At 40.2% G+C, this 13,992-nt stretch overlaps 1 protein-coding gene and 1 long non-coding RNA gene across 11 annotated transcripts in view; one reads left to right on the forward strand and one right to left on the reverse strand.

The window, feature by feature from the left end:
- Positions 1-13,992, forward strand: part of LOC116482348 (uncharacterized) — a 91,056-nt gene that overhangs the window by 17,592 nt on the left and 59,472 nt on the right. The window lies entirely within an intron of this gene.
- IQCH (IQ motif containing H) overlaps positions 2,763-13,992 on the reverse strand; it is a 257,935-nt gene continuing 246,705 nt past the window's right edge. For 6 of the 7 annotated variants that reach the window (XM_058427228.1, XM_058427227.1, XM_058427229.1 and 3 more), the window contains 3 exons: positions 13,205-13,266; positions 8,890-8,998; positions 2,763-2,971 (listed from right to left, as the gene is read on the reverse strand). In XM_058427228.1, coding sequence (XP_058283211.1) covers positions 2,858-2,971; positions 8,890-8,998; positions 13,205-13,266 — 285 coding nt within the window. In that variant the 3' untranslated portion in view covers positions 2,763-2,857. Of the gene's footprint in view, positions 2,972-8,889; positions 8,999-13,204; positions 13,267-13,992 lie in introns of those variants that run through there. The other variant, XM_058427225.1, reaches the window with a different exon arrangement.

Raw genomic sequence — 13,992 nt, forward strand, 5'->3', positions numbered from 1 at the left:
AATTCTCCCCAAACTCCTTCCAGGCTATTCTACATTTTGTTGGAAGCCTTTCCCAATGCTTCTGTGATTTCTTAACCTTATACCCATCTCTTGAAACTTCAGGGCATGACTTCCCAGCTTCCAAATTCTATGCCTTTCCAACGTCATTCTCCACCAGTCTTACAGATCCATCACCACAGGAGAATTCCACTGACACGATTTTTTTCTTCTGACTTTGATCACATAATTGCAATGCCTTACCATGCTGTCAGTTGTACAAGCTCATTTCATTAGCAGGAAGTATGCATAAGTTAACCTGTTTTTTTCTATGTTTTAAGCAACACACTAGAATTTGTTATTCTAAAAATGTGCAAATCCCTTGGATGATCTGGGACAAGTGAAACTAAACCCTCTACTTTGTACAACATGCTGGAATTTGTGGTAAAAGACAGCAAATCCCAAATTTCTTTTCATTTAGCCTGAGACGTAGGGTGAGACACTCTCACTGTCTCAATTTCCTTATATGTAAAATGAGAACAGTCGTCGTACCTACATGCATGGAGTTTTTGGAAAGATGCAATAAAATAATGTATATGAAGCTTCCAGCACACTACATCCCCAGCCCCCAGTTTGTTCTATAGGTAACTGTAAGTAGCTTACGGAAAGGTCACTTAAGTAGGTAGGCAGCACAGGTGGGCAGTAGCACATTTAATATTATAATTTCGTTGGTTTCTTTAAAGTCAATATAAAATAGGTAATATATTAAAGGAGATACTTATATCCAATAATGCTCTCCAACCACTGCAAACATTCAACGTTAAATAATGGGTCATTTCTCATACAAAGCCACCTCTATTGTTTAATGTGTGCTTCTCTCAAAAACTTCCTGGAAAATGGTATATCATTTCCCCAAAATCCTCTTACCACCAAATATTTCGGTTTCCTATTTAGAAGAGCAAAAGCTCAGTAATTAATTCATCGTGACTAAATTATATTTAGGATACTTTAGATATTGTACACATATAAATGATTCTTTTTTCAAACGTGCCTTAGTTTACCAAGAGCACAATATCTGTGCAACATATATGTGTTAAAAGATAATGGACTATTGCTTCTTTTCAAATGTTCTGTAATTAAAACATGTCACTAATTTAATCTGGTCCTCTGGCTTCTTCCACTTAATTACTTGAAGTGATTGTTTTATTATACCAATTTTTCTCCTTTAATTTTGAAGCTGTAGATGTTTAGGTAGAGAACCCTGCTCCCAATCACTTTCACAGGTCTGAATTCTGTGGTATATGCAAATGATAGCTGCAAAGGAGGAAAGTGGCATTGTTTGAGAAACCAATCAAGTGAGTAAAACAATGGTGTAGGATGGCGAACTCGTTTCGCTATTGCCAGCAGCTTGAGCCTCGGGAGTGCTAATCAAAATTCACATGCAAAACTTCCCGATAGATTTAACAGTTTTGTACTGTTAAGCAGGGGCTCTCGCCATGTGAATGATCTACTACTGTGCCGAACAAAACGGAGACAGTTTTCTTTTAAAGTCCAGAGCAGATGAGAGCCATAAGGAGACAGAGGGTTTCATTTACTCTCAGGACACGATTGTGCCAGTGAACTAATGAGTCTCTTGGACCTTATGTTGCTCTGGCTTCAATCGAGGCGCGACTCTAATGGGCATGTAGTACTTCCTATCTGTCAAGTGTCTGAACAATGGCCCCTCGAATGGACTAGAGATCTGGCAAGAAAAAGAGGTCAGTGTTGTACCTAGCACAGGCAGGAAACCTGGCTAATTAATGTATTTCCAACTATAGCAAAACAAAAGCTGACACACACAAATGTTAATTTTATTACAGAAACTCTTAGCCTGTGGCTGAATCACAGTTAACAAATTATTGAAATTCCACAGGTAAAAATCCTCTTCCTTTCCCCAATACACTAAAATATTTTTATAGACATAAAGGTCATTCTTTAAAACAATACATGGTTTTGGTGTTGTAATTTGCTTTTATTTCAGTCTTCAGTAAAGCTCGCTGATGTAGAAATATTTTTGGACAATTATGAAGTGAATGCTGAAAGTTAGAGTCAGCACTACTACAATCTTAATCTGCCTTTTTAAAGGTAGTGTAATGTTGAACTAAAATTGAAAAAATCCTACTGCTGTATTAAATGGAGAACTAGAGAATACAAATGTTTATTCAAGCTACAGAGCTTGAGTTACACTCCATCTTAAACTAAGAGCAGATACTGCCACCTAGATACATTCTGTGCTTTGGTTAACTAGATGCTGGCTTATCCTACTTTTTGAAAAATGGCAACAATAGCAGACAATAGTGGCTTGGTATAACAAAAACACGATGAATGATAGTCACTTAAAAATTCATATAAATATAATTTCAATATAATTTGAAGCTTTGAAAAAAAGACATTTGTGTTTTGACAAATAGCAATGCTTAAGCCTTTATTCAAACCTATAAATGCAGAAGATCAATGACTATTAGAAATAGGAGAAAACTTTATAAAACATAAAAAATAAAAGCTGTATAATCCTGAGGCCTATGAGGAAGTACATGTGGAGGTGATATCAGTAAGACTTTTAACTTTCTTCTTTTATCAGATTACTTTTTTCTGAGTTTGAGAAGAAGAAGGGATTGTTCAACACTCTCAAATGAAAACACAAGTTTTGGTTTAATAAATAAAATAAGATCACTTAATAAACAATGTTTTAAAAAGAGCATTTCATTATAATCTGTTCTGATTCACCTCCTAGCACACAAAGCAAACCAATTTCCCCTGGCTTTTATTTCTAACAGAAAAAAAAAAATTGCCCTTTTTATTCCAGACTGGGATCCAAAATGTTATGTACTGTATTCCAGGATCATTTCTTGGGTTTAGAGAGGTTTTTATCATCTTTGGACTGTTGTTCCTCTTCAAATCTCATTTTGTTTTCCTTTGTTACTCTTAGAATAGTTTCAATATCAGCAATGGTGGTCTGTAAATAAAGACAATATTTATTACTTAAAGACCTCTTACAATCCCTCTCCCCCAAGCATCTGGTCCTTTTGGGAATTCACCATGGTTTAGATCAGTTCTATTCAGAATGTATTCTACCGACTGGCATTTGTCTACAGATTATGGCTTACCAGTCTTGCTGAAATGAGTAAAAAAATTGAGAGTAAGAATTTGGAAAACTTTTTAGAATTTTTATGCCTATTATGTCTAATAATAAAAACATTGGGCTTCTAAATTGTATATCTTTAATTTTTTAAATTGTATTTTTCTAGTAATTAAATTTTCTTCTATTTTGTTAAAAATGTTGATCCATGATAGATAAAATCAAAACAAAACAAATAGTTTCCTTATTATGGATAATTTGAGAAGCATTGGTCTAGTCACCCTAAAATGAGGGCTAATAGGCTGATGGGAGGGTTTATTTCCATTGGTTGCTCGGAAGAAAAAAATGACACATTCCCATTTACTTTATTTATATTTTATTAAGGTATAATTCCCATACCATAAAATTCACCCTTATAAAGTATACAATTCAGTGGTTTTTAGTATATTTGCAAGTAACCATCACTACTATATAATTGCAGAACATTTTCATCACCCAAATAGAAACTCTGTCCCCATTAGCAGTCACTCCCCATTTCATCCCACTCCCTCAGCCCCTGGCAGCCACTAATCTATTTCTGTCTCTATGGATCTACCTCTTCTGCACATTTCACATAAATGAAACCTTACAATATGTGACCTTTTGTGAATGGCTTTTTACCTAGCATAATGTTTTCAAGGTTCGTCCACGTTGCAGCATGGATCAGTACTTTATTATTTCTTTTATAGAGGTGAATAATATCCCATTATATAAAATATTATCCATAGAATATAATAAAATTCACTTATTTCTTAGTCGATGGACATTTGGGTTGTTTCTAATTTTTGGCTATTATGAATATTCCTTCTATTAACATTAATGTACACGTTTTTGTGTGAACGTTTTCAATATTCTTAGACATATACCTAGAAATGGAATTGCCGGGTCATATGGTAATTTTACACTTAATTTTTTTTACAAGCTGCTAAGCTTTACATATCTGTGATACAATTTTAAATTCTTACCAGCAATATATGAGGGTTCTGGTTTCTCCGTATCCTCACCAACACTTGTTATTGCCTTTTTATTTAACTGTAGCCATCTTATTAGGTATGAAATGTTTCACTGTGGCTTTGATTTGTATTTCCCTAATAACTTATGATGTTGAGCATTCTTTCATATACTTATTGACCATTTGTACATCTTTTTTTTTTTTTTTTGAGACAAGGTCTTGCTCTATCACCCCAGCTGGAGTGCAGTGGTGTGCTTATGACTCACTACAGCTTTGACCTTCTGGGCTCAAGCAATTCTCCCCCCTCAGCCTCCTGAGCAGCGAGAACTGCAGGTATGTGCCACCATACCTGGCTAACTAAAAATAAGTTTTCGTGGAGATGAGGTCTCACTCTGTTTCCTGGGCTAGTCTCAAACTCCTGGCCTCAAATGATCCTCCCGCTTCAGCCTCCCAAAGTGGTGGGATTACAGGTGTGAGCCACTGCAGTTGGCCTACATATCTCCTCTGAAGAAATGTCTATTCAAATCCTTTGCTCCCTTTTAAAATTGGGTTATTTGTCTTTCTGTAGTTGAGTTGTAAGAGTACTTTGTATATTGTGAATACTATGCTTTACCAATATGATTTGCAAATATTATTTCCCTTTCTGTGGGCTGACTTTTTACTTTCTTGATAGTGTTCTTTGATGCACAAAGTTTTAAATTTTGATGAGGTCTGATTTATCTATTTTTATTTTGGTTGCTTGTGCTTTAGGCACCATGTCTAAGAAACTATTGCTAACCCAAGGTCATGAAGGTTTATACGTATGTTTTTTCCTGAGAGTTTTACAGTATTAGCTCTTACATTTAAATATTTGATCCATTTTAACGCAATTTTTTTTTTTTTGAGACGGAATCTCGCTCTGTTGCCCAGGTTGGAGTGCAGTGGTGCGATCTCAGCTCACAACAACCTTTGCCTCCTGAGTTCAAGTGATTCTCCTGCCTCAGCCTCCTGAGTAGCTGGGATTACAGGTGCACGCCACCATGCCTGGCTAATTTTTATATTTTTAGTAGAGACGGGGTTTCACCATGTTGGCCAGGCTGGTCTCGAACTCCTGACCTCAGGTGATCCGCCCGCCTCGGCCTCCCAAAGTGCTGGGATTACAGGTGTGAGCCACTGCGCCCGGCCCATTTTAACTTAATTTTTATATATGATGTGAGGCAGAGGTCCAACTTAATATTTGCATGTGCCATTTATTTAAAAAATATTTTTTCTCCATTGAATTGTTTCAGCACCCTTTCCAAAAATTATTGGCCATTATGTATGGGTTTATTTCAGACTCAATTTTATGCCATTGATCTATATCTCTATTCTTATGCCAGTACAACACTGTCTTGATTACTGTAGCTTTGTAGTAAGTTTTTAAATTGAGAAGTGTGAGTTCTCCAACTTCGTTCTTCTTTTTGAGATTATTTTGGTTATTCTGGGTCTCTTATGTTTCCATACGAATTTTAGGATCATCTTGTCAATTTCTGCAAAAAAGCCAGCTGGGATTTTGATAAGAATTACATTGAATCTATAGATCAATTTGGGAATGTCAGCATCTTAGCATTATTGTCTTCTATTGGATGAATACAGACTGTCTTTCTGTTTATTTAGGTCTTCTTTAATTTCTTTCACCCATGTCTTATAGTTTTCACTGCAAAAATCTTGCACTTCTTCTGTTAAATTTATTCCTGGCCAGGCGTGGTGGTTCACGCCTGTAATCCCAGCACTTTGGGAGGCTGAGGCAGGTGGATCACGAGGTCAGGAGTTCAAGGTCAGCCTGACCAACATGAAACCCCATCTGTACTAAAAATATAAAAAATTAGCCGGGCATGGTGGTGCGTGCTTGTAATCCCAGCTACTCAGGAGGCTGAGGCAGCAGAATTGCTTGAACCTGGAAGGCAGAGGTTGCAGTGAGCCGAGATCGCGTCAATGCACTCCAGCCTGGGTGACAGAGTGAGACTCTGTCTCAAAAAAGAAAAAAAAATTATTCTTAAGTGTTTTATTCTTTTTGATGCTATTGTAACTTGAAATTTTTAAAAATTTATTTTTGCATTATTCATTACACAAATATAATTGTCTTTTGTATACTGATTTTATGTCTTATAAACTTGTTGATGGGTTCTTTAGGATTTTCTTTTCTTTCTTTCTTTTTTTTTTTTTTTTGAGACTAGGTCTTACTCTGTCACCCAGGCTGGAGTGCAGATCATGGCTCACTGCAGCCTCAACCTACCTGACTCAGGCCATCCTCCCATCTCAGCCTCCTGAGTAGCTGGGACCACAGGTGTGTGCCACCACACCTGGCTAATTTTTTAATTTTTAGATAGGGTCTGCCTATGTTGCCTAGGCTGGTTTCAAACTCCTGGGTTCAAGCAATCCTCTTGCTTCATAGAATTTTCTATTTACAAGAATTTGCCACTTGCAAATAGAGATAATTTTACTTTTATTTCTTCTTCTTTTCTCCTTCTCCTTCTTATTCTTCTTAGTAGAGATGAGGTCTTGCTATGTTGCCCAGGCTGGTCTCAAACTCCTGAGTGCAAGTAATCCTCCCACCTTGGCCTCCCAAAGTGCTGGGATTACAGGTGGGGGCCACTGCACTCAGCGCCTTTTATTTCCTTTTCTTGCCTAATTTCTCTGTCCAGAACTCTAGTACAATGATGAATAGAGGTGGCAAGAGCAGACACCCTTGTCTTGTTCCTAATCTTGGCGAGAAGGCTTTTGGTCTTGCAATGTTAACTATATGTCAGCTGTGGGTTTTTTGGTAGATGTCCTTATAAGGTTGAGGAAGTTACCTTCTATTTTTACTTTGTTGAATGTTTTTATCAGAAAAGAATGTTAAATTTTGTTAAATGCATTTGCTGCATCATCTTCCTTTTTTTAAATTTTTATTCCCATCACCCAGACTCACTGCAGCCTCAACCTCCTGGGCTCCAATGATTCTCCCACCTCAGCCCCCCAAGTAGCTGCGACTACAGGCATGAGCCACCACACCTGGCTAATTTTTGTAGAGATGGGGTTTCACCATGTTGCCCAGGCTGGTCTTGAACTCCTGGGATCAAGCAATCTGCCCACCTCAGCTTTTCAAAGTGCTGGAATTACAGGCATGAGCCACTGTGCCCAGCCTCAATCACCTTCTGTTTTTATTTAGCCTTTACTTTGCTGGTAAATCCTTGTTTAAAAACTGAAAATATCTACCACAATGCCACTAAGTAGAAGACAGAAAATACTAGCAAAGATGAATCTATTCCACCGCTTCAAGTTTTTGTTATTGTACCTATATTACTGAGATTGAAAGTTTTTGCCTTTAGACCTAACATGAGTAAAAATCAAGAAAACAAACATTCATATGAGAAGGCTAGAAACCACGACATAATTAAAAGCTACCTGAGAACATCTGACTTTTTATGATTTTGAAAGTCAGAGAAAGGGCAGAGAAATAGCTTTCATTTTGTCAAAGGCGGTTGACTGCCAACAGCGAGACAAGCCCAGAATCAACTTAGTCTGAATGCATTTGAGGTTAAAGCATCTGATTCTGATTATTAGCTATATTTGGACAGGCTGAATGGATCAAATGCAGAGAGGCTCAAAGTTTTGCACATGGCACTAACAGATAAGATGATGCTACTAGCTAGCAGGAACTTAAAATGTAAATGATAGGCTGGGCAAGGTGGCTCATGCCTGTAATCCCAGCACTTTGAGAGGCCAAGACAGACGATCCCTTGAGCTCAGGAGCTTGAGACCAGCCTAGGCAAGACAGTGAGATATCCCGTCTCTAAAAAAAAAAAAAAAAAACCACACAGTAAACGACGAGCATAGATCCTTTAGGACCAGTGAACATTGATGTAACATTTGGTCTGTCTTTTCTTGAATCTTCTCAATCATGTTGTAGGGAAAGCAGTGGTCATTCTTCCAGCTCATAAAATCATGTTATTGTTACTGTTACTAAAGGAGTTAGGCCCTAGCTTGAATCAAAAATGTATTAAAATTACATTTCTATTAAGCTTTTGTTGGACTTTCCATTTAGGAGAAAAACCACGTGGTTTCTGATTGTGTCCTTTGAATTAATGAAGGCCTAGGCTGGGAATCAGATTCATACCTTGCTGTTCAATACCACGTGATCATCTCTGTTCAGACAGTATTTCAGAAACTCCCGTACAGACCTTGTTCCTGTAGTTTGGAGTTTGGAGACTTCTAGTCAATTATACACAACTGGATTTGAGGGGCCATCTTTAAAGGTCATAAGGAGGCTTCTAAAGGTTAGTAGTGAAATAATCCAACCCACATTGGAGAAACAGGTGGGGTAGATGGCCCACATACATGCTATATTTTCTGCTTCTCCCTAACACACGTTGCTTTCTTGGGTCTTAGAACTTCTCTGGCTCTAGAAACTAGGGCTTCCCAGGAATCACTAGTCAGACCTTGTATTATCTGGAATATAGATAGATAACATACGCAATTTTTGGTTGTGACAATCTCTGTTTTGGTTCCACTGTGACATTTCAGACTCACGTCCAACATCAGAAAGCTCTGCTATCTTAGGAGCTGGGGTTTGAAAATGGCAGCAAGTTAAAAGTCAACTCTATTTCAAAGAAAAAGTTTCAAACTATTAAATTTAACTAACGGCTTCAGTGGGAACCTTACAGTATTGACCTTGCACACTGTAAAATATGTACTGCTTACAATAAAAAAAAAGATGGTTTAGCACTTGTTTACAATACAGCATGAGGTATTTTCAGCCCTTGTATAGAAATTAACCAGAATGGTTAGTTAATTAACACCTCACCTTAAAATTGGTCTCGCCTTGCATATTAGGTGCTGATATTTCTTGATGGATGATGAAGAGATTGCGAGCAAAGGTCATGAGGACCCCCTGGAGATCCTCGCCGATTGTTCTGTTAATGATATCCAAACAAATGAGTTTACCAGTGATTCCCCTCACATGCTTAAAAACAATCGCCCTCTCATTTGTGCCTGTCTGGTGATGGAATTTAATGAGTATTTTCAATCTCACAAGGTGGCAATCTTCAGGGAGATATGAAAGATGAGACTCCATTTTAACTTGTCAACAAAAAGGATTTGCATAATAAATATTTTTTATTAATCAACTTAGCAGAATATAGCAATAGGGTAGGTCATTTCTAGCGAAAGTCTACCACTGAGCTAGGATGTTGTACGAGTTCATTTTAAAAATGGTTTAAGCCCATCATTCTCAGCAAACTATCGCAAGGACAGAAAACCAAACACTGCATGTCCTCACCCATAGGTGGGAATTGAACAATGAGAACATTTGGACACAGGGTGGGGAACATCACACACTGGGGCCTGTCGTGGGGTGGGGGGAGGGGGGAGGAATAGCATTAGGAGACATACCTAATGTAAATGACGAGTTAATGGGTGCAGGACACCAGCATGGCACATGGATACATATGTAACAAACCTGCACGTTGTGCACAGGTACCCTAGAACTTAAAGTATAATAATAAAAAAAATGGTTTAAGTTACTTTAGGAGAACTGTCGCTAAGTGTGATCCTTGCCAAATGATTTCCTTGTCTATGCAGACATTTGCATCTCAGTATTCTGGAGTCTTTTGTCTGGGGCTTACTTTCTATTTCACGGGTACAAGTGATTCCTATCACTTAATGAGAGTGTCCTGCCTATGTTCAGAGGAGAATGTGCCCTGTTCATGAACAGCCGTCTTTATAAACCTGAACATCCACTTTAAGATTTCAGAGACAGCTTGCAAACTATCCTGTAGCATTATAGGGCTCCCTATATAAGGTGGTCACTCAGTGTAGGCTTTGTGGTGTAGTGAAAAGAACAGTAAGTTCAGGATCAGGAGACAGACCACCTGCTGTGTGACCCAGGCAAATCACTGCCCCTCTCTAAGCCTCAGTTTCCCATCTATGAGGATCAGTTAATTCTGAGGCCCTTCCCTGCTCTAACATTCTGTGGTTCTATGACTGCAGTTAGGGATGAGATTAAGATGGGCAGAAAACAGTAGAAAAGGACTAAAGGCTTTCGAGAGGTCCATGTCAACTGTGCCCTCCCTGAAGTATGTGTGAATAGCAATAACCATCTAGAAGGTACACCAGTAGGACCATTTCTACCATTGAAACTAGCCTGCAGGTCAAGGCATCCTTGCCTGAAATCTCAGGTACAGATGTAGGGACAGCTGGGCAAGTTCCTCTTGGTTACCAGTCTAATTATTAATTCTGTAGGTTTCAGCATCAAATCCACCTTGCTGCTAGGTCAGTTTGATGACTGGGAGTTTCTCAGTTCATGAAACAGGCTCTTCCTCTATCTCCTACTTTCTGTGATGGTTTTCCTCTTGCCTGGTTCCTCTATGCCTGAGTACCCACCTGCACTGCTCTTCCTGTGGCCCATACCTCATGAACCCTGCCTCTGCCTGGGTGATACTACCCCTGTCTCATCCCATCAATTCCAGGACACAAGTCCTGCTCCTGAGTGTCAGCCTCTGCTGAGCTCTGCTGCCTGCTGAAAGGCTTTCCTCATGCCACCCCCTACCAGCCGGGGTCTCCAAAAGTGGCCTCCTCTCTGAGTGCCTCTGGTCAAGCTCCCCATGACCTAGCTTTCAGGTTGTCCCTTTACTCTTTGCGGTTGGAACTTTCCTGATGGTATGAGCTGGTTGCTTCTCAGGATGACCTCCACGCATCTGAATCCTGGGTCCAGTGTTTGGCCTGTCTGGTTGCTCTTCTCCCATCACCCGAAGGAAGCTCACCTCTCCCAGCCTCATCCTATATACAAAAGGGTTTGTCTGGTTCCAGTCGTGTCCCAGCTTCTCCTTTGTAGTTAATCTTTCATGCCAGCTGGTACCCACTAAGACAGAGTTCATATCTCTAGGTTCTGATTTCTAGTTCTTTGTACCTAACTAACCCATCTGTCTGAATTCCTGGGCTTAGAAATATACTTGGACCTTGAATGTTGCCTGCTTAACTGGATTCATAAGTTGGGAAAATACAAATTTGTTATTCCCATGCTTGCTAACTTCAAATCCAGATGACTGCTTGGTTCTCCTAGTCCCGGTAATTCCCGATGGCCTATGTTCTGCCCAGCCCTGACATCACCGTGTCAAGTTTGGGGAGAGTGAAATGGGAAGTATTTAATCTCTGATCTTCCAGGTACTGTTCCCCTTTCATGGCTTGTCAGCAGTTGACATACTAGACCATGTTTACCTGTTTACTTGTTTACTGTATGCCCACCCCTCTAGAGTGGCAGCTTCCTGAGGGCAGGGCTCATTGCTGTTTCCCCAGCACCTAGAACTGTGCCTGGCACAGTTGATAAAATGCTTTCAAATTTTCTGGTAAGGAAGGGTGTGGCAGGGAGGGAGCTGAGGGGCAGAATGTCACTGGGAAGCAAGGGGCTTATCCTTCCCTGCACATGCCCAGAGGTGTCCCTGGCTCTGTTATCATTCTGGATGTGAAGGCCTAGGTGGAGAAGATGAAGGCAAGCTTGTTGGTATGTTATGGATTGAGGTCTCATTTCTGTTGCTATCAGGGCAATGTGACAAATGGGTGAAGAGTCCCTAGGGAAGTGACTTTCTTAACAAGACCCAATAAGTTTTGCATGTTTATGGGATCTTGGGGAAAGACTGAAACTGGAGGGGAGGACTCAAACAGCCAGCTTCCCTTCCCAGGTGATGGGAAGCATCTGAGACTGTAAGTGCCAGATTAAATTGTAGCCACATTCTAGTTCCAAAGGGGAAGAAACCAGAACATTTGCCTAAGTTCAAAAGGATCGATGAGGGTGAATATCACTGTATTGATAATGGCCTGTTATAACTGATAATGCTTTGGCAGAACAAAGGACTATACTTTGGATAGGGAAGTTGGGGCCTGTCCTATGCAGCCATTTGCTTGTTGTAGTCTGCACCTCTTTGGATCAGTTTCCAGGAGACTGACCATAGTAGGGTGTAGGGGAGGTTGGGGAGGGAGGGACTGAGGCCACGTAGGAACATCAGTGCTTAGTAGAGGAATTGGCTCTTATTTGGTTAGTTTTTATGAGACCAGATCTTTGTGTATATGTTTCTGTGTGTTTGAGTGTGAGGCCACAATGTCTACACTGCCGTAGAGGTTACAAGGAAGAGAAATACAGGGCAGAGACAGTTTCCCAATTAGGTAGGATGACTTAAAGGTACCAAGTAACCATGCGCCAAGATACGAAATAAGAGATGACTCAAGGTTGTGGCTCTAAAATTCTGAGTCCCAGGTAGGAGGAAACTTTGCTAGGCTCCAAATATCCCAGAGGGAAATCTGGGAGAAGTGCGGAAGCCTCCGAGTGTTGCCAGCAGCCTGTGCTCAGTGCATGCGTACCTTGAGAAGATTGCGCCCGGAATGAAACTGGATCTGAGGAGGAGCTACAGATCCTGCCTGCTAGGGGGACATCATGTGAAGTCACCAGAGCACAGAGCACTTTTCTAAGTAAGCCAGAATGACAACTGCCTTCCACAGGCAGGACAACTGAGCTGGGTCCCCATCAGTGAGATCTGATGTGCCTTATCTGTGTATGCATTTGGGTATAATATGCTGTTAAGTCTAAACCTTACCCATTAATTTCAGGTAATTAATCAATTATATAAACCCCCATTGACACATCTAAAGTCATTTTATAAAATACCTAGGCTGGGCGCAGTGGCTCACGCCTGTAATCCCAGCACTTTGAGAGGCCGAGGTAGGTGCATCACGAGGTCAAGAGATCGAGACCATTCTGGCCAACACGGTGAAACCCCATCTCTACTAAAAATACAAAAATTAGCTGAGCATGGTGGCACGTGCCTGTAATCCCAGCTACTTGGGAGGCTGAGGGAGGAGAATCGCTTGAACCCGGGAGGTGGAGGTTGCAGTAAGCTGAGATTGCGCCACTGCACTCCAGCCTGGGTGACAGAGCAAGGCTCCATCTCAAAAAAATAAAATAAAATAAAATAAAATAAAATAAAATAAAATAAAATACCCGAAGATCTAAATATAGACTTCTAATAAATCAGCATGCTGATTAAAGTGCATGAGAAGCATCATTCTTGTTGGTTGTGATTGTCTATTTCCTTAGCTTATTACAACTCACAGATACACTTCATACTCACAACATTCCCAACTTGTGTCTCTTCAGGTGCTCATATAATATAAAAACAGTTCCTTGCCTGTCCTGTAAAATTTGAATGGGGAGAAAAGAAATAGTATATTATCTGAGAAACAAAGTACAGAAAATGTTACTGGCACAGAAAGACTACTAAGATTGATTTGATTTGAAATCTAGAGCTACCTTCAGATATTATGAGAACACATTTGAAAAGGCTGCCTCTAGAATTTGGAGTAAGTATGTTCTAGAACCGTGCTTTTTGAGTATGGTCCTCAGAACACCTGCATCAGAATCATCTAGTGTGCTTGTTAAAAAGGCATTTTCATGGACATCATGCAAGCTCAGAAGACTTGGCAGGCAATCTGTCTTTTACCTCACTTCTTGGATGATTCTTGTGTACATCAAAATTTGAAAACCACTGTTCTAAGAGTGATGGGTTAAAAAAATATAGGGGAGGCTGGGCACGGTGACTCATGCCTGTAATTCCAGCACTTTGGGAGGCTGAGGCGGGAGAATCACTTGAACCTGGAAGGCGGATGTTGCAGTGAGCCAAGATCTTGAACTCCTGACCTCACCCAGGAGGCCAGCCTGGCCAACATGGAGAAATGTTGTATGGTGAAAAGTAGCATGGCGGCCCAGCTACTTCAGAGGCTGAAGGCGGCCTAGCTACTTCAGAGGCTGAAGCAGGAGAATCGCTTGAACCTGGGAGGCAGAGGTTTCAGTAAGCCGAGGTCACGCCATTGCACTCCAGCCTGGGCAACAAGAGCAAAACTCCGTCTCAAAAAAAAAAAA

The sequence above is a fragment of the Hylobates moloch genome, unplaced genomic scaffold (genome assembly GCF_009828535.3).
Source record: "Hylobates moloch isolate HMO894 unplaced genomic scaffold, HMol_V3 SCAFFOLD_14, whole genome shotgun sequence".
Lineage (NCBI taxonomy): Eukaryota > Metazoa > Chordata > Mammalia > Primates > Hylobatidae > Hylobates > Hylobates moloch.